This window comes from Mauremys reevesii, linkage group 18 (assembly GCF_016161935.1).
Source record: "Mauremys reevesii isolate NIE-2019 linkage group 18, ASM1616193v1, whole genome shotgun sequence".
Classification (NCBI taxonomy): domain Eukaryota; kingdom Metazoa; phylum Chordata; order Testudines; family Geoemydidae; genus Mauremys; species Mauremys reevesii.
Window position 1 is genome coordinate 28780526 of NC_052640.1, and position 24530 is coordinate 28805055.

Sequence of the window (24530 nt, forward strand, 5' to 3'; positions counted from 1 at the left end):
GAAGCATGTTGGGAGTAGCTCTGGTCCAGTCAGTGTTGCCAACTCCCATGATTTTTGTCATAAGTCTCAGGATAATTATTGTTTTCCTTAAAGCCCCAGCTCCTGGAGTCAGGTGGATATGTGATGATTTCAGCCTTCATTCTTAAAGAAAAAGTAAGTTTCTAGCCCTCATGACTGTGGAGAAAGTTTCCAAATGTGACCCCAGTGCACCCTAAAGGCCCAAAAAGCAGAAGGCAAATAAAAAGAACCCCAAATCTAGTAATTTACATAATCTTGAGATTTTAAAGCCAATCTCATGATTTTTGAACATTTGGGATTGGCAATACTGCAGTCAATTGGCCTACTCCTGTGCTTGAAAGTAAGCACACGCTAAAGTGTTTGGCCATAGCGAGGCCCCAGAGAGATTCTTCAACCAATCCCCCAGCTGGGAACAGATTCAGACTCTACGAAAGGTGCGATTCAGCTCTGAGCTTTGCAGGAAGCACCCATTGACCAGGCTAGTGCAGGACTGAGCCCAGGCATTGGAGGTTCCAGGCAGGGGCACGCGACTGAATATCTCTGGGCACAGCGGCTTGCTCTGTTTTTTTATTTCATGTAGATCTTGCCAGCCTTTTTTTTTTTAATTATTTAAAACATCAAGTCATTGTATAGTGGGAATCAAACCCAGAGACCCAAACCGCCTCAACAGGGTCACATCATCAGGGTGGCAATGGCCTCTGTATTCCCACTCCCAGCCTCCCACCTCTGCCGCTGCCCATGTCAGGCACAGATGCTGCTCCTGGTAACGTCAATAACACACTCCACTCACTGCAGTGGTGCAAGATCATGCTGAGCACAGGGCTGCCCAATGCGGTCATCAGCATACTGTGGATTCCAAATTCCGGTTCCTGGAGCAGCCCAGCTGGCACCAGTTCACACTGGAGCTCAGCACAGAGGCTGTGCTGGAGGATGGGTAAAGTCGGACGATTAGCCAGTTACAGAATGGGCTCCAGAACACGTCTCCATGTAGGCATTGGCTGAAAGAGAGCAGACCCCCAAACTGAGGTGTCCGGTTCCCTTACACTGATCTCAAGTCAGTCATACTCTGGAGCACCCCAAATGCAAAGAGAGTTTTACGGAGGAGAGTATTTCTACAGCAATAAATGAGTGAGTGAGGATTCCTCCTGGAGCTCTCACTGCAAATAATGGTGCAAGTTGCAGGCGATGCTGAACTGGGACCCGAGAGTGGGGTGCTTTAGCTAAGCAGGGATGCTGAGGGTTGGGTGTTTTACTGGAGGCTGTTGGGTTTGATCAGGTGGTTTTGTTAACACGAGTCAGAGGCAGCTGGAATTTCCAGGCAAGCACCTGTTTGTGCCTAATGATCAATCAAAACGTTATTGTTTATTTGTATTGTGGTAGTGCCCAGAGCCCCCATCATGGACCAGGACCTCACTACGCCAGGCACTACAAACCCACTGTCCCTGCCCCACACAGCTTCCAGGATATACAACACGACAGATGTGGGGCACAAGGAACCAGTGAGACAATACTGAGCAGCATGAGAGCCAGAGGACACTGCACACCAGGTACCCAAACATTTTCAAGTTTAGGTCGCGTCTATCCGGGACGCTGTACCAGCACAAGGCACGGTGTGAACAAATACATTAGAGAAGCCCTGGTTGTGGGTTGCATAGTTAAGGTGGAATAAATATAAAATAAAGCTGGTAAGTCAGTGTAAATTGCCCCCTGCCCACACGTCTGATCTGTAGCCGCCACCACTAGATAGGTTTGTGAAATGGTGAAATCAGATTATAACCTGTTAACTCTTCGCTGTCAGAAGCAATTCCCTCAGAGGGGCTGTCAGAGTTTAGATGGGACCGCCAGGGTCATCTAGTGTAACCCCCAGAGAAAGGGCCTGAGTCCGCTCTGATTTGCGCTGGTGACCAGCCAGCAAGTGTGAAAAATCAGGACGCTTTTTTGGGGGGGTATAATTGCCCCTAATATCGGGCCATCTGGTCACCCCAGTTTTATGTCAGTGTAATATAACTGACTTCAGTGCCAGCTGCTGCTGAGATACACTGGCCTCAACTGTGGAGAATTAAGCGTAGGGCTGAGACTATAGGTAGGGCTCTACCAAATTCGCGGCCATGAAAAATGCATCACAGACCGTGAAATCTTGTCTCGCTCCCTGAAATCTGGTCTTTTGTGAGCTTTTACCCTATACTATACAGATTTCACAGGGGAAACCAGTGTTTCTCAAATTGGGGATTCTGACCCAAAAGGGAGTTGCAGGGGTTATTGCACAAAGTTATTGGGGCGGGGGAGGGGGGTTGTGGTATTGCCACTCCTACTTCTGCACTGCCTTTGGATCTGGGCATCTGGAGAGTGGTGGCTGTTGGACAGGTGCCAGCCTCTGAAGGCAGCACCCTGCCAGCGGCAGCACCCTGCCAGCAGCAGCGCAGAAGTAAGGATGGTGGGGGAGGGATAACTCAGTGGTTTGAACATTGGCCTGCTAAACCCAGCATTGTGAGTTCAATCCTTGAGGGGGCCACTTAGGGATCTGGGGCAAAAATTGGTCCTGCTAGTGAAGGCAGGGGGCTGGACTCAATGACCTTTCAAGGTCCCTTCCAGTTCTAGGAGATTGGTAAACTCCAATTATAAAAAAAAAAAAAAAAACCCATACCAGGCCATCCTTACTTCTGCACTGCTGCTGGTGGCAGCACTGCCTTCAGAGCTGGGCTCCCAGCTAGCAGCCGCCACTCCCCAGATGCCCAGCTCTGAAGGCAGCACTGCCACCAGCAGCAGCACAGAAGTAAGGGTAGAGGTACCACAACCCCCTCCCTGCAATAAGCTTGTGACACACAACTCTTTATGGGTCAGGCCCCCTAAAATTACAACACTGTGAAATTTCAGATTTAAATAGCTGAAATCATGAAATTTACTATTTTAAATTCCCATGACCATGAAATTGACCAAAATGGACCACAAATTTGGTAGGACCCTAACTGTAGGTGGCCACTCTTGGGATGAACCTGGAAACACTGACAGCAGATTTTGTAGAATCAGAGAATCTCAGGACTGGGGGCCCTTGAGAGGTCACCTCATCTAGCCCCTGCACACAATGTCCCTTTCCAGGGCAGCCCGGATGATGGACTATAAAATGAAAAGTTTTAAACATTCTTTAAAATGTAACAATGGAGGAAAGGTACAACTCCCAAGCCCCAGCAATAATGCACAGAAATTAGCTCCAAGGAACTATGGGATTTCTTGGAAATTTTCTTCCCCTTTCCAAAGCTGCCCCCCACCCCTCCACTGTGGCCATTTAAAAATGTCTGCTCACCACAGGCTGCTTTTGTGGTGGAGGGGCAGTGTCTGGCATGTGACAGAAATCCTGAAACACACATGCACGCCTGTATTGGGGCACGCTTTGATTTGGGCACGAAAGGGTTATTTGGGCACGAAAGGGTTATAGACTGCTTTCCATGGCGTTTAGCTTTGCGCTGGGGACTGCCATCAGTGAAACAGAGACAGGCTGCAGGTAAGGAGGCTGTGGGTTTTTCTCCTCTTTCAGCCTTAGCCTCGGGGGTGGGGTGGGGGGGCTGCAAACAGCTTGCCTGGCAGTTGTACAGATTTGGTTTTGGGAGGGTGCAGGGGCCTCTACATCCGGGCTGTGCAAACGGAGGAAATATCTGGTTGCGCTGAGAGGCCCTGCTCCAGGGGCAGAGCGTTAGCATGCAGCATTGTGCAGCTACGCAGAGCAGGGCGCCTCCATTTTATTTCCCCCCAGAGAAGCTTTTCATATTTAGCTCATTTTCCTGTCCACGATCCCCACGGGGAGGTTGGCTTCTGCCCCTGCTCTTCCCCCTCTGATCTCCGGGGAGGATTGCCAGTGAAATGGAAAGCGAGACAAATGGAGTTGAGGAAAAGAAGCGTCCCTGTAGCTGCTTTGTTCCTGATGAGGCCAGGCCCTGCAGAGAGAGCGAACGGGGTTTTAATTGCAGGTGGGCTAAAAAGTTCAATCAGCACAGCAGCCGTCACACACTGTAGTTATGAGCGGGGCGGCTCCAGGCACCAGCACACAAAACGTGTGCCAGGGGCGGCAAGCCACGGGGGGGGGCTCTGCCGGTTGCCGCGAGGGGGCAGGCAGGTTGCCTTCGGTGGCATGCCTGTGGAGGGTCCGCTGGTCCCGTGGCTTCGGTGGACCTCCCGCAGGCGTGCCGCCAAATCCGCGGGACCGGGGACCTCCCGCAGGCAAGCCGCCAAAGGCAGCCTGCCTGCCGTGCTTGGGGCGGCAAAATACCTAGAGCCACCCCTGGTTATGAGCAGCCCTAAAGAAACTAACTATGGTGTACAGGGCAGGGTATGGGCCCATAGAGTCCAAGGCCAGAAGGGACCATTGCGATCATCTAAGTCTGACCCCCGTATAGCCAGAGAACTGCCCCAAAGTAATTCCTAGAGCAAAAAACATCCTACGCCCCCAGGCTCCTCCGTCTATGCCAGCAATGGCTCTGTCTGCAAGGCCTGACTTTCTCGGGGGGAGGGCCCCGACTAAGCCGGTCCCCCTGCTAGCTGCTGTCCTGCTGCAGCTGGTTATTTGTGAAGTTGCAAGTGTAGATTTTGTCCACAAGGGGGGAAGCTTAGGGGAGGAGCAGTCTCTATGCTCTCGGGCAGCACAGTGCACGTAGACCGCAGTGAGCATCAGGTGCGCTCCTTGGCCTGTGCAGTTAGGGTGGCCACATAGCAAGTATGAACAATCAGGACCGGGGGTGGGGAGTAATAGGCGCCTAAGACAAAGCCCCAAATATGTGGACAGTGCCCCGCTCCCCTTAGCTGGTGCAGTCAGCACAGAGATTTCTCCCCCTCCACCCGGGGCAGTGGGTTGTTTCCATCTGTTTTAACCACTGCAGAGAAAGGAGGCTTGAGAAAGGCGGGTGAGGAAAGGCGCAAAGCAAGGGAGGGTGGAGGAGCCTGGGGGACCAGAGCCCAGCGGGAGAGCTAAGGGGAAGGGATGACTGTGGAGAAAAGAAGCGGCAGGATGTACCAGAAAGCAGGGAGAGGGATACGGGCGAGACGAAGGATGAGAAGAGATGCTGCCTTGCGGAGGCTGAGAGAAAGGCCAGCAGCAGGAGCAGATGGACTCACAAGGGGGAAACAGACCGGCTCAGGAACAGAAAAAGGAGAGAGAAAGATGGGAAGGGAAGAAAGCAAAGCCCTCCCATCTAGGCTGGGGAATTGTGTTTAATTTCTTGATGCTCCGGGAGTTGAGCAGAGGCCTCTCTGGCCACACTATTGAGATCTGGACACAGGATTGTTACCCTGCCCCCCACCCGCAGCCATTCTCTCTGTTATTTTTCCCAGCAGTTTAACTACCAAATCCAGATTGGCCCCATACTGATGTACAACCCTGCATGGAATGTAACTCTTCAGTCTGAATGTGCAAATCTTCCTCCTGACGCTAAGCCTCCCTCTGGCCTGGCATGGGATACGCCTGCGCTACTCACGCCCCATCTCCTTGGCGTCTGTCTCCACTAGAGCAGCAGCTGCTCTGGGAAGGAAGGGCCAGGGCAGCATGAAGCCTGTGGCAGTCCCAGCGGGCGGCCTGGATTCCCCACCGGCTGCTGAACCTGGGAGCAAACATCCGCATCCTGTGGGATGGGGAATGGCTGGTGGGGACTCTGCTCAGGTAGGACTTTGTCCCTGAACTCGACTTTTTCCCGTGAACTGTAAGGACTCTGGAGAAGGAGCTGCATTAGCGGGGAGGGGGCGTAACTCAGTGGTTTGAGCATTGGCCTGATAAACCCAGAGTTGTGAGCTCAATCCTTGAGGGGGCCATTTGGGGAACAGGGGCAAAAATCTGTCTGGGGATTGGTCCTGCTTTGAGCAGGGGGTTGGACTAGATACCTCCTGAGGTCCCTTCCAACCCTGATACTCCGATTCTATTCTATGACTGTTCCCTGTTTCCTCAGCCCATGTGATTTTAGAACCATTGCTGCACCCCGCAGTGCAGCTGTGCAAACCAGTCCAGTTCCAGTTCAATCAGAGTTGGGGGATCTCGGGGGGGGGGGGTCAGGACATGTGGTTTCATGGCCCCTCCCCCAGAGCTTTACCTGGCTCAGTGAAAGCCCCATGCTCCAGAGAAAGCTCCTAACAAAAAAGGGAAGAACTGGTCCCAGGAGTGGGGAACACACAGGGCAGGGCAAATGGGCAGGGGAGGAGCTGGCTCGGAAGCCAGGGAGAAATGAGCTCCCTCAGGGGACAATTTTGAATAGATGCCTTTTCTATCTCAAGTCAAAGCAGCAGGATACAGCTGAGGGGGGCAGTGCATTCCAGGCTCTGAAATGCAGGCATGCTCACTATAGGGTTTGCCTTCGTGTCCTCTCTAGCTGTGTGTTTCACTGGACAACACAACCCCCAGTTAGATATCACTGCAAATAGGTGGGGTGGGGGGAAGGGACTGGTGCCGCCTTGATGGGGAGTCTCCACTGTGACAATGGCTGGGCTACTACTCAGCATCCACTTGGAAACCGATTTCCTTCCATGGGAGCCCTGGAGTGGCAGGTGTGAGCTGACAGGGCGGGAATCACACTCCAGATGGACCACCTGTGCTGTGTGTGTTACTCATGCAAGTTACTTGGTCAGGAAATGCTCTCCCTGCCCTGCCGGGCCCCAGGGCTGCTGCTCTCAGGGTGTGACTGAAGCAGATGTTGCTGATCACGGTTTATTCGCTGTTTCAGGCTCCAGTCACATTTGACGACGTCGCTGTCTATTTCTCCACGGAGGAGTGGGCGGAGCTAGCGGAGTGGCAGAAGGAGCTGTACAAGGACGTGATGAGGGACAACTACGAGGCTGTGATCTCCCTGGGTAACAATGAGCATTCACCTATTCGAGAAGCTGCATGAACTTTGAAGGGCCTGAGTTAGCTTCGGCTCAGATTTGCTCTCATGCGCTTAGGTACATCCCCCTTTAAAATGCTTAGGCCTGGTCTACACTGGCGGGGGAGGGGAGAATACCATAGCTGAAATCGACGTATCTTAGATCGACTTATCTCCCGTCCTCACGGCGCGGGATCGACGGCCGCGGCTCCCCCGTCGACTCCACTTCCGCCTCTCGCCCTGGTGGAGTTCCGGAGTCGACGGCAGCGCATTCAGGGATTGATTTATTGCGTCTAGACGAGACGTGATAGATCGATCCCCGATAGATCGATCGCGGCCCGCCGATCTGGCAGGTAGCATGGAGTACCCTTAGAAGAATTACAAAATACTGTGGTTGTTTTAATCATTCTAGGTCTGTGTTCTGTGGGCCAAACCCTATATTGTGCACTCAAGCAAAACCACTGAAGGTAAACACCACATTGGTTTGTTCTCACCCCCCGTAGAGTGGTTGCAGAGGAATGATCTGCACTGATCCTCAGATGCTGCAGACTACTGTAGAGGAGCGGCATTGATGCAAAACCTACTTCATTAAGAGAGATTCTAGTAGAATTATAGCCACCTTCTGCCTTTCCTCAGCGTAGTAGCCAGGAGGTCAGCTGTGGAACTGAGCAGGTACACAGGAGATGATAATACTATAGCGCTTAGTCTTTAGCTCCCTCAGTTTTTACAGGGAAGGTGCCCTGACCCCCACCTTCACTTAGTTATTTGAGAAACTTTCCTTCTCGAGATCCTGGGGATAAAGTCTGGGCCCCCTAACATGTCCAGACAGAGATGTCTTACGGAACTGAAAACAATAGCAACACAGGCCAAGGCATCAGATTTTCCCACAATGCTCCTGGCCAGGAGCACAGTACCAGCACGACGGTGTGTTTCATGGAGCACTGGCAGGGCAGCGCTGACGGGAAGCTCCGTCCCGTGTTGGGAACACAGAGATCTAGCACATCAGTACTCCAGGACGTGTTCCCTGGATATCACAGTCAGTGTGTAATCATCGTTCTCCCCACGCAGGCTGTGCTGCTGCCAAACCGGACATTATATCCCAGCTGGAGCGAGGGGAAGAGCCATGTGTCAGTGCTCACCAGGACTCCAGGGACAGACACACCTCCGCAAGTGAGTCGGCAGCTCTCCGGGGCAGTGGGAATTGTCATATTCACCAGCATAGCGCCCCTAGTAGCAGGGCCTCATTACAGGGGTCTTCACCGCTAGAGGCTTCCGTAGGCCAGCTGCCTTTGTGCAGTCAGGAACATCTAATTCAGAGCCCTTCCTGGGACAGACAGTCCATCTAACAACCCAGGTGCCTCAGCAAATCAGCCCATCCTCTGGGCTCTGTCTTCAGTCCCCTTTCTGGGGCCAATCCGGAGTCTTTGCCCAGCTCCAGTACTGAGCCTTCCTGAGGGGTCTGTTCTCCAGCAGTCTCTGGCTCAGGCCCCTTCACAGGAGTCTATTTTGGGTCCCCCTCACTCCTGTCCCCAGCCCGGCTGAACACTCTCAGGTGTGCATTACGTTATCACCTGACACCTCTTAGTCCACCCCCCTCTGGCTGAGAAGCAACCATTTAATTATGACACAGGTGCAGCAGCTGCGACTAACTGGCTTTTAACCCATTCTAGCCCATGATGAGGTTTCACCCCATCACAGGAAGGGACCATCTTTGTTATGTGTTTGTACAGCTCCTTGCCCCATAGCCCATGACTAGGGCTCCTGCATACAAATCAATCAATAGATAGTATAATGTATCCAGAATGAACCCCCACCCCGCCCCAATGTGCACCTACAGCTCCATGCAGGAGGTTGGTATCTAGCAGATGTCCCATTTTCTTGGCAGACATCAATCATCTCTTTCCAGTCTCTCTGACCCTCTGCTTTTTGTCCAGCTATGTTGTGAGTGTTCGGATGTTGCAGTTGAATTGGTATCTTCATCTCTCTTCTCTGGAGGGCTCACAAATACTTTGCCTGAGAGAGAGAACTTCCCTGGAGGTGGCTTGATTCACAAGGGTGAATCACTACTTTTCTATCCTGCATGGACCACTTTGTAAGAGTGTCTTTCAGGGACCCATTTAACCTCCCAATCCCCCAGCTCTCCCCTGTTTGGTTCTCAAAGTACAACATTCTACAGACCACAGTTTGCAAATGACTGACCTAGAAAGTAGAAATGTCTCCTGGGGTATTTTTTACGACTCATCCGCCCCAAGTGAAGGTCTCAGAATACAGCAGTTTCCACTTCCCCAAGAAGATCAAGACTTATTCTGAATTAATTGCCCTAAGGGGCAGGATTTCTGAGCTCCGCCTGCTCTTCCCCAGACACACTGATGTTTCAGACTTTGGCCTTGACCTCCTGCAGTTCCTAGTTGTTCACATAAAGTTACGGGTGATTTTTCAAGCTCTTGCTCTGTTCCTTGGGAAACAACAGGTCAGATTTTCAGAAGTCCCAGCATGATTGGTGCTGGGGTGTTTTGAAAATCTGGCCATAAGCAGGGGCGGCTCCTAGACATTTCACTGCCCCAAGCAGGGCGGCATGCCGTGGGGGGCGCTCTGCCAATCACCGGCTCTGGTGGACCTCCTGCAGGCGTGCCTGCGGAGGGTCCGCAGGTCCCGTGGCTTTGGTGGACCAGGGGAGCCGCGGGACCAGCGGAGCCTCCGCAGGCACGCCTGCGGGAGGTCCACCGGAGCCGCCTGCTGCCCTCCCAGCGACCGGCAGAGCACCCCCCAGTTTGGCTTGCTGGGGCCTGGAGCTGCCCCTGGCCACAAGTATCACACTGGGAGCTGCTGGGTGCTGAGTACTTTGGAATCTCTGACCCTCTTGAGGCGCTGGAATGGAACCTAAGTTCTTTTGAAATTCTGGCCTCAGCAGCTAGATTTTCAGATGTGCACTTGGAGTTACTGTTGGAAATGCTCCAACAATATCTGCTAAGTTTAACATGGTTTTGTGCCTACACAGATCCATCATCTGCTGACACAGCTCTGAATATGGCCTTCACATCCTCACCACCTGGGCTCTCTCCTCCACCCCCACCGTCTGATCCCTCCTCCCACAAAGTGGACCTCTCTCCATCCCCTGTGCATGCCACCAGCCTGTGGATTTGGGAGGCACACTTAGGGCGCACAGACCAGGAAGAGAACAGCATGGGTATTGCCGAATGCATAGAGAGGCCCAGCAGTAGGCCTCCATATGCACTCAGTGGGGCAGCCCATGGTCAAGTGGAGAGTGAGGAGAAGGCACTGGACAGGGTGTTTTGCTCACCTCCAGCCTTGCCTGGCCTACATCCACATTCTGAGCAGAGCTATGTACCTGGGCAAGTCCAGACATTTGAATCTGCTTCTCACACAAATCGAGGATCTGAGAATAATACACTTATGTTCAGAGCACAGAGAACTGAGCATCCTGTAACTGAGCAGAAACCTGCCTCTGCAAACAGGCTGGAGAAAGAATTGGGTATCATCATCCAGGAGATGCAGACAGCAAGAATCCACCTGGCTAGCATAGCTGGCTCTCTGCTGGCTTTGTCCTCAGCATTCCTGCCAGCTCCTGTGGATGGCACAGGTCCATAGGAGATCATCTCGGAGCAGCATATTCTCTTAGAAACCTCTTCTGTGTTCTCACACTCAAAGCTGTGGAACAGAGAAACAACCACTCCCTTCTTTATTTTCTCTAAAAGCATGTGTTCGGTTACTAATACTTCATGTCTTTATTTAAAAAAAATGCATAAAAATGTATTTTTCATTTCATTTCATTTCATTAAAGCCTGTTAATGTATTTGTCTTAACATTTTATTTCTCTGTTTACTAAACTTTATTTAAAAGGCCCTAAATGTTTTAAAAGCCTGCTTTCTTCTGAAAAATGTTATTTCTAACCCTAATTTTTTTTAAAGGGCTGTAAATGTGAAAAACACACAGGCAGCCGTAATGTGCCCCCAAAAAATGAAAAAAAATCCCAAATGGCCACGATGCCCAAAGCTTAAATGTTCAAAAATGAGAGCTGGAACGAGGCCTGGAAACCGGTCGAAATGTATATGGTGGTGAAAGGTAGAGAGTCCTTTACTTTTGTTCTCTTCTTGTCTTGCAAGATGGCAAATGTGGAATCAAGGATGCCAATCTCACAGTGTACAACATTCTATTTCACAGTTGTGGAAAACTAAGTACAACCACCATGATGTACTCTGAAGTAACAGTTAAACTTGGCAGTAGTCTTTATATTATTTACTCCTGGGGAAATTCTTTGCTACTGTGCATGCACATAATTAATGAGCCATGCATGTTTTTAGCACAGAAAAAAGCTTCTGCTGAAATGTTGGTGCAGTTCTGCCTTTTGCCCACCAGAGAGCGCTTTGGCCATAGGCCACAGCAGCAGCTCCTGGCCAGCTAGGGAAGAGAAAGAGCCTGCCTTCTTCATAGCACCTACCAGACCAGGTCAGGAAACAGGGGCTATAGGGAAACAGTATATGGGGGCGGGGGGGAAGGGTCAGACAGGGGATCATAAGGGCTAGTCGAGGAGGAGAGACTGAGGCAGAGGCTGAATGTAGTGCCCCTTCCCTGGTGCCACCCCTTCCAATATATGGTCATGTTCCATTCTGGGGGGTCTTGGGTCAGGAAGACCACCTCTTTTGTACCCAATGGGAGGTGTAAGGAGATGGGTTACTTTTGGCCATGGTCACTTTCTTGCTGACTCCATGTCTCTTCCTTACACCTTCCCCTCCACTCCAGCTGCTTCATTACCATAGCAACCCCTTGCTTGATGAGGTCCCCTTATTTTCTCTTGTTACTGAAAGGCAAGGCTAGCAGCTTCACGGGGTGTGGGTGTGTGCAGCCTTCTGCTTTCACTTACATTCTCTTGCTTGCTTATTCAGCCTGTTTAAATTAAAAGCAAGGCCAGAAGCAAGATTATTATTGTTTAATTTTTACCCTATTTACTTCACATTCTCCTAACAGCTGTGAGCCAGGCTTTAAAGGAGTTAGTACTCAGGTCTGTATTAATATGCCTAGTAAGGAAGCTATTTGTCAAAATCCAGTTCCTGAATTTTTTTGGTTGGGTATAGACCTACTTGCTGACAGGTATTTTGAAATAAATGACCAAAAATAATTGAAACTGTTGTGATTATAGTGTGGTGTTTTGACAAATAAAAGATGCAGAATTTTAAAATATTGTGTGTAGAATTAACTTTCTGTTGCAGAATTCCCCCAGGAGTAAATTATTGATTTTAATTGTACATATATTATTGATCAGTGTGTTAATATCAGACACTTTTACTACTTAAAAGCTCTTGTGTACATTGATGCAGCAAAAACTACATTGTTTGGTTATCTTTCTAGGACTTTGGATGTTTTTCCTGAACCTCTGCTGTGAAATCTACTAAAAATTTCCACGCCAAAATCATAGCCTTAGCCATCAGCACTCGAGTGGGTTAGCCCGTGTCCACACAGCAAAGTAAAGGAGCTCCAGCCTGAGTGTAAAGCAGCATCTTGGCTTTAGCCCACAACCCGGCAGTGCCAGATGCCCTGCGTTTAGAGTGCCACCAAACTCAGTTGAAAGGGTTTGGTGTGGATGAGTGGGGAGCTGGGGCAACATCTGAGTAAGCACCTAGGCTAACTTTGCAATGAAAACAGGCCCTTATAGACTAAGAAGACAAAGTTCAGAAGTGATGGGTGACAGGGTGTACGGCACTGAGCAGGCATAACTCATGCTAAGGGGTAAGTAAGGGAAAGGTTTGCCATTTTTCTCTCAATCTAGCATAGCACAAGAAAGGAAAAGGAATAGTCTGAAATAGAAGGACATAAGAGAGGGAGAGACTAGAGAAGACCAAGCAGAAGCCTGTAAGCATGACGTGACCCAGGAAGAAGCTAGACAGCGCAAGCTTTTGGGGCTGGTGCTGACTAAAGAGGCTTTGGGCTATAAGCAAAGAAGCCACCTCCTCTTTTAGTTCCTCCTGCATTTGGAGAAGCAGGACTTCGTACACATTCCTTGTAAATAAACAAGATGGCATCAAAGAAAATACCAGATTCCATCAGTTTCTATTCCCAGCTGGAACATCCCCAAGGCCCCAAACTTTCACTAGCTGCTGGGGTTAAACAGGGCCAACAATGTTATAGGGTTCAATGCCCCTCTCATAGAGGAAGACTAAAAAAAGGGGGTTACAGAGAATGCCCAGTAAGAAGCCAATCCCAATATACAGAATGGACAGGATACACAGGCTCAGACTGGCTTTTTCTACAGGCAACGAGGCTTCAATTTCTAGGGAAAATTAGCTTTGTGAACTCTGCAAACCCCAAAACAGTCTGAGAGGTTTCCAAACCAGCCTCCACTGATTTGGGATTTCTGGTCCGACTCAGCACTGAGCCTACTTACAGGGTGTGACGAGGTGCAGGGGCCTTACCTGCTCCCAAGTAAATAATGGTTAACGTCTCCTCAGCTTCCCCGTCCTGCTGCCCAGGTGTTCAGAGGAGGGGCTGTAAGACTGGCTTCCTGGGAGACAGAAAGCGGGGGGGGCGGGGGGAATGCATTTGGGAAGGCTGGGCTCCACACCCAAGGGTCATACAAGAGATGAACTCCAGACGGATCCTAGAGAGGAGGACCTGGCTGACTGCACATGGACCTTTCTCCTGCACTGTTTGATCAGCTTACCCCAGGTGCTCCTATCTTGTTGGTTCTCCAACTTTCCTGCTGAACGAACAAAGGAAGCTTTCCTCAGACCCATTTCTCAGCGTTGTAGATTCCCTGGGCCTGCGTAGTTACAGTAGTTGAGATCTCCAGGGACAAATGATCAGTTCCAGCACCACCAATCACAGATGAAAAAGCCTCCATGACAAGAAAAAAAAAGGCTATTTCATCAACACCTACAAAAAACCAAAATCCCATGTGCTCTAATGAGACACTCTGCTTCCTGATTCTAGCGAACTACTATAACCTTCTTCCACAACCTACTGCTAGAAACAGAAACGTATAGCAGATCAAGTCAGTACAAAATAGCCCCAAAATAAATTACAATCCTTATCAGCACTGAACAAAACTTCAAATGCAACAGTATAAAGCAGTGGTCCCCAACCTTTGTCGTCTGGCGCTCGCCAGATGACAAGCCATGGAGGACTGGAGCGGTGGATGAGCATCCACTGAAATGCCACCGACAAGCAGCAACGTCAATAGGCGTCGCCGCCAAAATACTGCTGACAAGTGGCGTCATCCAGCGGCGGCATTTCAGCGGCAACGCCTCTGGATGACGCTGCTTGTCAGCGGCATTTCGGTGGATGCTCATCTGCCAGCCAGTACGCGGGCGCACTTAGATGCCCCAGCGGGTGCCATGGTGCCCGTGGGCACCGCGTTGGGGATCCCTGGTGTGGAAGCCAGTAAATAATTAACAAGGTTTTGAAGAGATCTTAATGAATGTTAGTTAGCATGAGTTAGATTAACTGTGACCCTGGTGACGTGAGGAAGCAAGAGAAAAAATGAAGAATTGTGTTGTGTGAGTTATTACGACCTTGCATGCAGTCTTGCAGTCTTTGTTTTTTTCTGAGATAGGGAGAGGAGGAAAAACAAAAAAAAAAATGTTGTTGTTTTTTTTGTTTTATTATTATTGCTAGAAAATTGTCTGTAAAAAGTATAAAGGGCTGTGTTTGTTTGATTTTTAGAGAGACCTGTCTGGGACCCTGTGTGTCCTACTCTCTCTCTCTCCCTAATAATTGGAAAAAAATAATAAAGTTTGATTTTTTTTTGCCAAAAAAAAAAAAACAAAACTGAGTTTTTCTTCGACACTGGTATAAAGTATGAACTGCTGATTAGAGGTTTAAGTACTTACAATGAAATGAGGGATTGATGGAGCATGGAGAAGGAAAGGCCCTAAGAGGCCATGTGGTCGATACCCCTTGTAGTAGGGAGAGAAGCCTGGAGCACTGGGCCTGGTACAAGAGCTAAGGCCTGAGCTAGAGTCTGTGAACCGAAGTCAGGCCATGGATTAAAGCAAATGCTTCTAAGCTCACTGTCCAGTAACCGAACGTGGCAAAGTTGTTGCTAATGTACTAGGCACTAAAGAATTACATCAATATATTCCAACCAATCCAACGGAACAGAGAAGCTAGTTGCTCCCATCTCCGGCCCAGCAAAGCTTACCAGATGGTAACAACCAGCAGTAAAGGCAACCTAGAACGTGAATGAATAGTACAAAATTACCTTTGAAGGGTTAAAAATGATAGATTAGACCATCTCCTCAAAGAAAATAAGCTACACCAGCAAATGGAGTCTTATGCAGTATAAATGTCTATGCTTGTGTTTTTGCCAGCACAGCTGTGCCTGTTAGCGAGTGAGAAGGTAGGATTTGTGCCCAATCTGCTGGCAAAAGCCATGAGTGCAGGTGTGATTATACAGGGAAAACCACACTCTTACCAGTCTAGTTTATTTTGCTTAGGAGAGGGGCTGGAATAGACAGAACTGGCACAGCCATTTTGCTCATCTGTGTCCACGCTTGCAGTTCTTTGCTGGGACAGTATATTGGCAAAGCTCTACTGCCAAAGTCTTCCAAGTGTAGACCTGGCCTGAGTATAAATTTACCCCCACACAATCGATAAGTACCAAACCTTGTCTGCCTGAAGAGTCAAGATCCCCTAAAAATGGGACAGACTCTGAAACTTGATACCTGTCCCTGTGCAGAGAAACACTAGACTCCCCAATCACAAGAAATGAGTTGAGGTGATTATTTAACTTATGCTTTTCAGGTCATGTTCACTCATCTGTCCTGAGTTTAGTGGTTTAGTCTGAAAGAAGAAATGACTAACAGTGGTATTAAATATGGAGATTATTGAATTTCAAACTCTCTTCATGGAGATGGTATGAAATTGGTAGGAGCTGTGAAGAAAGAGAAATAATTCAAAGGGACCTGCGGAAGTTACACATACCGGGCAAAAAGCTACCTGCCCATGTGCAGCCATTTGTACAAATCAAGATTTGTAAGGTTAATCCTGGAGAAATCAAGTGCTTGCTGTACAAAAATACAGACGTGTGTACTGCACAGTTCTGACTGATTGCCAATGACTCGCTTGAATACGAGTAACTTTACCAGGTGTCCTGGTAAATATGGTCACCCTACTAATCTGCCACCGTGAAAGGGTCATTCTGCAGCTCTACAAGCTGATTCATTCCATCGCTCAGACCTGTGCTGTCAGCAGCAATCTGTCCTGCTGCACTTCCTGGGAGTTACTGGTTTCATGCCCCGGTTCTCCTGTACGGCTCTGGGAGCGACACTGCATGCTTCTTTTACTCTGTAAGGAACAGCATTCAAGACATTCCTATTCCTCAAACTCCCGGGCTCCAGCTTGATTCCCACCCCCACCGCATCTCCCAATTCTCCCGTCCAGGCAAGCCCTACATCCAATCCCACTGCTTTGGGCCCCTGTTAGAGACCCAATTCCCCTCCCCCATGCATTCCCCCAATTCACTCCATCACCTCCCAGACTTTACTCTTTGTTTCTCTCCATTTTGCTCCCACAAGCCAGTCCAAGTTCTACCTGCAGCAGGCACCTCTCTCCCCTCCCCTACTCACAGCATCGGATTCTAACCTCCCAACACGCCAGCCCAGAGCCAGCCTTAGAGGTGGGCCACCCAGGTGCCGTGGTCAGGGGGATGCCATGCAGCAGCACAGAGGTTACAAAAATTCCAGGGACAACAAGACGACTTGGCAAGCCCTGCATCTCTTGAGAGTAGCTGGAGTGGCTTTTCAGTCCCCCACTGAACCCCAGCCTGTTCTGGACTGCAGCAAGGAACCCTTCACTGATGCCAACCAGGGCCCTGAGCAGGAGATTGCCCAGCCAGTCAGGATATCACCAGTTCACACAGGCAGTGCTGCAGACCCAGGAGATGCCGGATTGCCAGCCAAAGACCCATCCTGACACTGCTGGAAAGGGGACCTTTCCCCATAGCTGTATCAAAATACAACCTTTAACCAGCTTTATTCCAGGTACCCTCAGGGCACCGTGTTGGGTGGTTGTGCATTAGGGGAGTGCTCCAAAGCAATTTCTCTAAAATATCAAATCCTACAACCATCAGTGAAACACGTTACTCACCCCCTTCCTATGCTGCTTCCTGCTCCTTCCCACCCACCCAAGACAGGGGCACCACACTAGTCTAAAAAAAAAATATAAGTCAAATACATGGGCTGCACAGCAGGCATGCTCAGTGTAGCGCCAGAGACAGAAAGTACTTGGGCTTACCTCAACTTTTAGCTGCCTTGAGATTTGAGGAGGTACGTTGCCTAAAGAAGGCTACAGGGACATGTTAAATGTGTAGCAATATTAAGGCAATCATGGCTATCTGATCCCTTGGGCTTGGAGCCATTCCTGCAAAATTCCATTGATTTTGCAGTGCATGTTGTGCTGCTCTGCAGGTACCACAAAAGAGAACTCAAGGCAAAGACATGACTATTTTTCCATGCACATTGCAAGGCAGTGCAGCTCACTTGGCTCTACCCTTCCACTCCGGCACCAGCCTGGCAAAGAGCGGTGCAGAACATCTTCCCGGTTTGCCCATGGCCTTGTTGAACAAGATCTTGCTCTGCCTTTGGAGAGATGCCCTCAGCATCATATTCACCACGTACGGAGAGCCTACAGCTGTGCACGTGAGCTTAACCTGCCCCCAGCTGCCTCCCCCCTCACCTTCCCCAATTCCCAGTCCACCACCAACCTGGCATTTCTACAGAGGCCCTATACAAGGAGAGAAGCAAGGTGGAAAAAGATCTTACCATCTCCAAGCTTTGGTGGTCCCATGTGAATGGAATTCCAAAACAAAAGAAAAGCAACACTATTATTATTATTGGCATGGAGACTAGAATTGAGACAACAGCTACCGTACTTGTGCTGTTTCTACCCCTCCCCCCCGGTCCTGACACATTGTTGCCCACATGGACGGAAGCATTATCCATGGCTGAACGCCATGCAAATCTTCAGGAGGGGGGAAGAGAGAGAGCACATGCACATGAGAAGGCATATTTGTGTTGGCATCTGTAAAGGCAGAAGAAGACTGAAGAGTGGAGGGAAGGTTTCCTTTACCATGACATCAAGGAGAGATGAGGACAGTGAGCTGTGGACAGAGCGCATTGACAAGATAGTGAGAGTGATACAAAGACAGACAGCCCTGCTAGAGAACATAGCAGCACTAAGTTGGGGGGAGGGATAGCTCAGTGGTTTGAGCATTGGCCTGCTAAACCCGGGGTTGTGAGTTCAATCCTTGAGGGGGCCATTTAGGGAGCTGGGGTAAAAATCTGGGGATTGGTCCCGCTTTGAGCAGGGGGTTGGACTAGATGACCTCCTGAGGTCCCTTCCAACCCTGATATTCTATGATTCTTTGATAAATTCACAGGCTACCCAACGTAGCCATTTGAAGACACTGCACACTGGGAGCATCCCTTCCCAACTCCAGGAGCAGGCTTCTCCCTCACCAGTCTATATCACACTAGAGTTTTCAGTTTAATTTTTTTTTTATTTATACAAACCGCTGCACAGAGGTGGGGCCATTGAGCTGTTTGCTGATGACATCACACCTCTGGCCAATTAGAAGAGCCAGTGGCTCAAATTTCAATGCTGGTTTCAGCCCAGCAGGCTTCAGCTGACTATGCCATGTTGAACATACCCAAAGGAGCCACTGGAACTCCTGCCGCTGTAGCCTTCCTCTGCTCGAGTCGCATGCAAATACTGATGGTTAAAAACTAGCGTAGCCCTTGGAATGAAGCACCACGTCAGCTCATTTCACTTACAAAAAGATTTTCATTGTTTTCTTCCTCAGCTAAATGATTAATTCCTCCAGACAATCAGCAAGTTTGATAAAACAACATTTTAATTCCAAAGATTTACTAATTTTTTTTATCCTTAAGAACAAAAAAAATACAACAGCCTGCTGGTGTACTGTCAGATCAGAAATTACCCCTTCCCCCAAATCAGACAACCAACACTGAATATTTTCCAGGGATGTGCCCAGTCTAGTGTTAAAAGGCCCAAGCAACATGAATCTCATCACTTCTCATTGGAGACTGTTCTACAGCTATTTTGGTATCTCATGCCTCTGCAATTACAACCCAAAATGACATTTGTTTTTCTCTTCTACAGAGACACAAAGCAAGAGTCCATGGGACAGCTGGGAACAGAACTCAGTGTTGGACTCTCAGTCACAACCTCTAATTCATTAGTGATAGTCTGAGCTAGATTCAGGCAAGATGACTGTACAATGACACGCCCGAAAGCAAACATCTCTATACTGTTGTCTTTTATCTTCAGCACCACTCACGCTAGCTTTCTTTGCCAGTGACTACTTGTATTTCAGATCACTTTTGCCCACATGCAGCAGTTTTCATTTTCCTACTTAGCCTGTTGACTTCTACCCATATGGGGTGCCTAATCCCCCCAGGCCCCTTTGACTTATTTCTCTTTCCTCAATGGCATTTGCAGCTTGCACCAGTTTTACACCATCTGAATATTTAATGATCATGTAAGTTACTCTCTCTTCCAGGTGGAACAGTCCCAATGACAGATGATTGAATACATGACCTGAAAAGCAGAAGCTAAATAATCACTGTCATGGAGTCACCGGACAATGCTCTGGAACTGCTCCCTACCAAGCCAGTCAGGACTTTGGGGAGCCTCTTCTCCCTTGGAGCAGACTTGTTCAGGGCAAGAAGCTCACATGGCTTCACCTCCTGGGTCTCTCCTTGGAGCATTCAGCATCCTCTGCCCCTCCGTGCGCTTCCCACAGTGAGCCCGCCCCAGCGGGGTCCTGGGGAAGCCACAGGGTCCTGCACCCCCACTTTGCAGTCAGACGTGACTCTCAGCCAGCCAGTAAAACAGAGGTTTATTCGATGACAGGAACAGGGTCTAAAACAGCTTGTAGATACAGCGAACCGGACCCCTCGGCCGGGTCCATTGGGGGGGGGGGGCAGTGAGCCAGACCCCCACGTCTGCACTTCACTCCTTGTCCCCAGCCAGCTCCAGACAGAAAACCCCCTCCAGCCCCTCCTCCTCTGCTCAGCTCCTTTCCCGGGCCAGGAGGTCACCTGACCTCTGTCTCCAACATCTTCAGCTGGCACCTTTGCAGAGAAGGGGCCCAGGCCATTAGTTGCTAGGAGACAGAGGGTTAGGCACTTGGGTGCACTGGCCCTTTGCTCTGCTAGATACTTAAGAACTGCCTAAGGGACACTGAGGCACCAACACAGTATTCAGAGAAAACATTAAGAACATTCCTAGTTCATCACAATCACCTCTGATCAATTCTTGTGACCGGGGGATGGGGGGGGGGGGGGGGGAGTGTCTATTCTTTCTCTGCACATGGACAGGTATCAAGTTGCGGACTCTTTCCCATTTTTAGGGGAGCTTAACTATTCACTTCGGGCAATCAACGCTTTGTTACATACTGCGTTGGAGTCTGACACTTGTAAGACTTTGCCAATATAGCTATACCAATGTATTATACCAATATACAATACCCACAGACTGCTGCTAACTTGGACTCAGGTGATACTGGCAAAATAGCATTTTGCTGGTATAGTTTATTACAGTGTCCGTCCTCATCCCCACACAAACAAAATAAATTCTACTGGTAAAAGTGCAAATTTTGACAATGTAACTGTGCGTACACTAGGGGCTTTTACCAGCACATTGTTCACTCACAAATCACACCTCATCACACCCTTAATAGACATACCTGTGCTGGCAGTGTGTAGTGTAGGCATAGTTATAATCAGCAAATGAGTCCATTTGCCAGGATAGTATATTGTTGGGGAAACGGGTATAATTTATACCAGCAAAACTCTTGCCAGTATAAGAAGGTCAAGGCAAGTTTCCTAGAGACCTTAATTCAGTTCAGTACAGTGAAGCTGAAGAACAACATGACATTTCTGACTGAAGGTTCTCTCACCCATGGAATATTTATAGGATTTTCCTTGTGTGTGAATACTCTTATAGTCAAGAGCGTGGAGTTCATATGGAAGCATCTCTTACAGGTTCACCCTGGTGTGAGTTCTCTGGTGTTTAATAAGATTGGAGCTCCGATTGAAGGTTTTCTCACAATCACTGCATCTAAAAGGTCTCTCTCCCGTGTGGATTTTCTGATGCTGAAGGAGATGTGAGCTCTGAATGAAGCTTTTCTCACACACTTGACATTTATAAGGTCGCTCTCTAGTGTGAGTTCTCTGATGTTGAATTAGATGTGAGCTGTAAATGAAGCCTTTGTCACAGTCAGCACACTTGTAAGGTTTCTCTGCTGCGTGGTTTTTCTGATGGAGCATAAGCTGCGAACTGCGACTGAAACTCTTCTCACAGCTAGGGCATGTGTAAGGTCTTTCCACGTGGTGGGTTCTCTTGTGCTGAAGAAGGCGGGAGTTGCTATTGAAGGTTTCCTCACACTGGCTGCATTTATAGCTCTCGTCTCCCACGTGGATAAGTTTGTGTTTATTTAGCACCGAGCTTCGGCTGAAACTTCTCTCACACTCAGGACATTTAAAGGGCTTTTCTTGCGTGTGGACTCTCTGGTGCTGAATGAGATGGGAGCTCTGGTGGAAACTTTTCTCACAGTCCAGGCATTTGTAGGGTTTTTCTCCCCTGTGCGCTCTCTGATGGAGCATCAGGTGAGAGCTCTGAATGAAGCTTTTGTCACAGTCGGGACACTTATAGGGTCTCTCTCCCGTGTGGATTCTCTGATGCTTAATAAGATTTGAACTCTTGTTGAAGCTTTTGTCGCATTCGGAGCATTTATAGGGCTTCTTTCCTGTGTGGCTCTTCTGATGTTTATGAAGGTCCGAGACAAGACCAAACCACTCCTCACAGCCATCACACTTGTAGAGTTCCTCTCCTGCGTGCATTCTCTGATGCAGAATGAAATGAGACCTGATCAGAAAGGTTTCCTCACATTCCCCACATGTATAGCGTTTCTGTTCTGTGTGGACTCTCTGATGTTTAATAAGATTTGCACTCTGTACAAAACACTTTGTGCAGGTAGGGCATTTATAGGGTCTCTCTCCTGTGTGGAGTCTCCGATGCTTTATAAGGGTCGAGCTCCAGCTGAAGGTTTTCTCACAGTCGGGGCATTTATAGGGTTTCTCACCTGTATGGACTCTCTGGTGTTTAATAACTGATGAGATCCAGCTAAAACTTTTCTCACACTGGGGGCACTTGTGGGGTTTCACTCCATTGTGAACATTTTGATGCTGAATAAGCCGTGTGCTCCGAATGAACCTTTTCCCACACTTGTCACATTTGTAGGGTTTCTCTTGAGTATGCGTTCGCTGATGATCGATCAGCTCTGATCTCTGTCTGAAGCTTTTCTCACACTCGGTACATTTATAAGGCCTCTCCCCCGTGTGGATTCTCTGGTGCTGAAGAAGATGGGAGCGGCGAGTGAAGCTTTTGTCACACTCAGTACATTTATGGGGTCTCTCTCCTGTGCGGATAGGAATGTTTTGGCATTTGCTGAAAGGTCTTTCATTTGGAGTGGATTTCTCCACGCTCTCATCCCCTGCGTTCCTGTGTTGGCCGGCTGGCTTGTGTTCACCCTCATACGTATTTCCCTCATCAGAGCTATTTGCTTTCTCTCTTTGTGATAAATTCCTGTGCTCTGCCAAACCCTCAGAATTTCCCTGCTGATGATTCTCTTCAGTCTTCCACTTGATTCCATCATCTGCTGGAATAAATGGAGAATCCAGATGTTACTTCAACACACAAAGGACATTGGACTCGTGAATGTAAAGCATATAAACATACAGCATATCATGTTGGCGTTCTGACTACATGCTCTATTAGAAAAGCTGAAAATATTCCTTCCATCTCCCTTCAGGAGTGTTGTATATACAGGAGGTAACTGTTCACCTGAGGCCACACTGCTGAGTACAGTGGGAGTACAGTGTCCAGTTTTGGGTGCCACACTTGAAGAAAGATGTGGACAAATTGGAGACTGTCCAGAGGAGAGCAACAAAAATGATAATAGGCTTAGAAAACCTAATTTATGCAGAAAAGTTAAAAACAACTGGGCACGTTTAGTCTGGAGAAAAGACTGAAGGGGGACCCCATAACAGTCATTAAGTACGTGAAGGGCTGTTATAAAGACAATGGTGATCAATTGTTCTCTATAGTCACAGAAGGAAGGACAAGAAGCTTAATCTGAAACAAGGGAGATTTAGGTTAGATATTAGGGAAAACTTTCTAACTCTAAGGATAGTTAAGTGCTGGAACAGGTTAACTGACAAAGCCCTGACTGAGATGATTTGGTTGGTGTTAGTCCAACCCTCTGCTCAAAGCAGGACTAGATGACCTCCTGAGGTCTCTTCCAACCTTAATCTTCTATGATTCTATTAACTAAGGAGGTTGTGGAATCAGTCTCATTGCAGGTTTTTCAGAACAGGTCAAACACTTGTCAGGGTTGGTTTAGGTTTCCTAGGACTGGGTCCTGCCTAAGTGCAGGCAGATGAACTAAATGAGCCTCTGAAGGTCCCTTCCAGCTTTACATTTCTATGATTCAGAAGCTCCCTCTCCACCTGATGGCTTAGCTAATGTTTCAAAGCTCTACAAAGAGGCAAGACAATGATATCCACTATGTCCTGCCATCCCACCTGACCACTCATAAGTCCAAAGGGGGAGGCTACAATCCAAAGCCAGTCAAGATAGGTAGGAATCCATGACAGACGCCTGCCAAAAAGATGTAATAATGGCTGGCTACTAAGCTGACTGGAGGTGACAAAAGCTGTTTCAATAGAAGCTCATGAAATGCAGGCTTCTTTCTCAGCTCATTACCTCACTCAAAGTTTCTGAAGAGTTCATTAGTTATTACCCACCAGAGGAAACCCCTTTAGAAAAGTCTCTTTCCCTCAAATCCTGGTGAGCCCAGACACATGGCTCTTCCTCACGTTCAATCAGGGACACAATGTCTGGTTTGCTGACAGGACGCCTGTCATCAAAAAAAAAAAAAGAATCACACAATGTTTTCTGTTACTTGGCAAGCACTGAGTATTTGGTATTTTGTAAAAGTCTCATTCAGCATTACTGCATCTCAGGATTGTCCTTCCAATGGAAGCATTTCAACCTGTCCCCAAATATATTAGCTGCCATATTGTTTGTAGTTTTGTTATTTTGCAACATTCCCTATTGTTTTCCTGTCCTAATTGGCGTCTGCAATTCTTCCCAGTTTAGCATCACCTCCTAAATCCATTGGCATGCTGCTTACCTCCCCATCCAGCGCAATGACCACCATTTTAAATGCTGGACCAAATGCTGCCGTAACCATCTCCCAACCCAGAACATGGCTATTTGTTGTTAATTCTAGTTTGTGGTCTTTGGACTGTTTTATAGCCAAAAAATTCTTCTCCTATCCCACCCAATTTTGGGAGTAAGGTTTTGCAATACTCTATCAAATGCTTTACTAAAATACCAATATCGGTCTCTTTAATGGGTCTCTTCCGTCATATGATTCCCAGATTCAAAGGCCAGAAGACACCACTGTGATAATCTAATCTGGCCTCCTGCATACCACAGGCTATAGTCTAGGAGATAAAGGCCCCAAAAATGAATACAGCATTATTTAAGGTGAAGCTGTACTACAGATAACTTTGTAATGTTTTCTGTCTGTCACAGTCCAGCCTAATATCTTAATTTCTTACTCAGTAACCACTA

The 24530-nt window shown here is 48.4% G+C and overlaps 2 protein-coding genes across 16 annotated transcripts in view; one reads left to right on the plus strand and one right to left on the minus strand.

The window, feature by feature from the left end:
* LOC120385932 (zinc finger protein 34-like) lies at nucleotides 1–10635 on the plus strand. Of its 6 annotated transcripts, none has more exons than XM_039504545.1 (6): nucleotides 1–153; nucleotides 1399–1565; nucleotides 5338–5662; nucleotides 6714–6840; nucleotides 7920–8021; nucleotides 9850–10635. In XM_039504545.1, exons 3-6 carry the CDS (start codon nucleotides 5549–5551, stop codon nucleotides 10458–10460), a joined length of 954 nt encoding a protein of 317 aa, XP_039360479.1. In that variant the 5' UTR covers nucleotides 1–153; nucleotides 1399–1565; nucleotides 5338–5548; the 3' UTR covers nucleotides 10461–10635. The 6 variants fall into 6 exon arrangements, with proteins under 6 accessions (XP_039360479.1, XP_039360478.1, XP_039360476.1 ...); XM_039504544.1 differs by having other exon boundaries at nucleotides 5341–5662; XM_039504542.1 differs by lacking the exons at nucleotides 1–153; nucleotides 1399–1565 and adding an exon at nucleotides 3318–3517.
* LOC120385931 (zinc finger protein 271-like) overlaps nucleotides 10385–24530 on the minus strand; it is a 19841-nt gene continuing 5695 nt past the window's right edge. For 3 of the 10 annotated variants that reach the window (XM_039504538.1, XM_039504536.1, XM_039504537.1), the window contains 2 exons: nucleotides 23696–23808; nucleotides 20780–22548 (listed from right to left, as the gene is read on the minus strand). In XM_039504538.1, coding sequence (XP_039360472.1) covers nucleotides 20867–22548; nucleotides 23696–23808 — 1795 coding nt within the window. In that variant the 3' untranslated portion in view covers nucleotides 20780–20866. Of the gene's footprint in view, nucleotides 10521–10683; nucleotides 13740–20779; nucleotides 22549–23695; nucleotides 23809–24530 lie in introns of those variants that run through there. The other 7 variants (XR_005589426.1, XR_005589428.1, XR_005589425.1 and 4 more) reach the window with 7 other exon arrangements.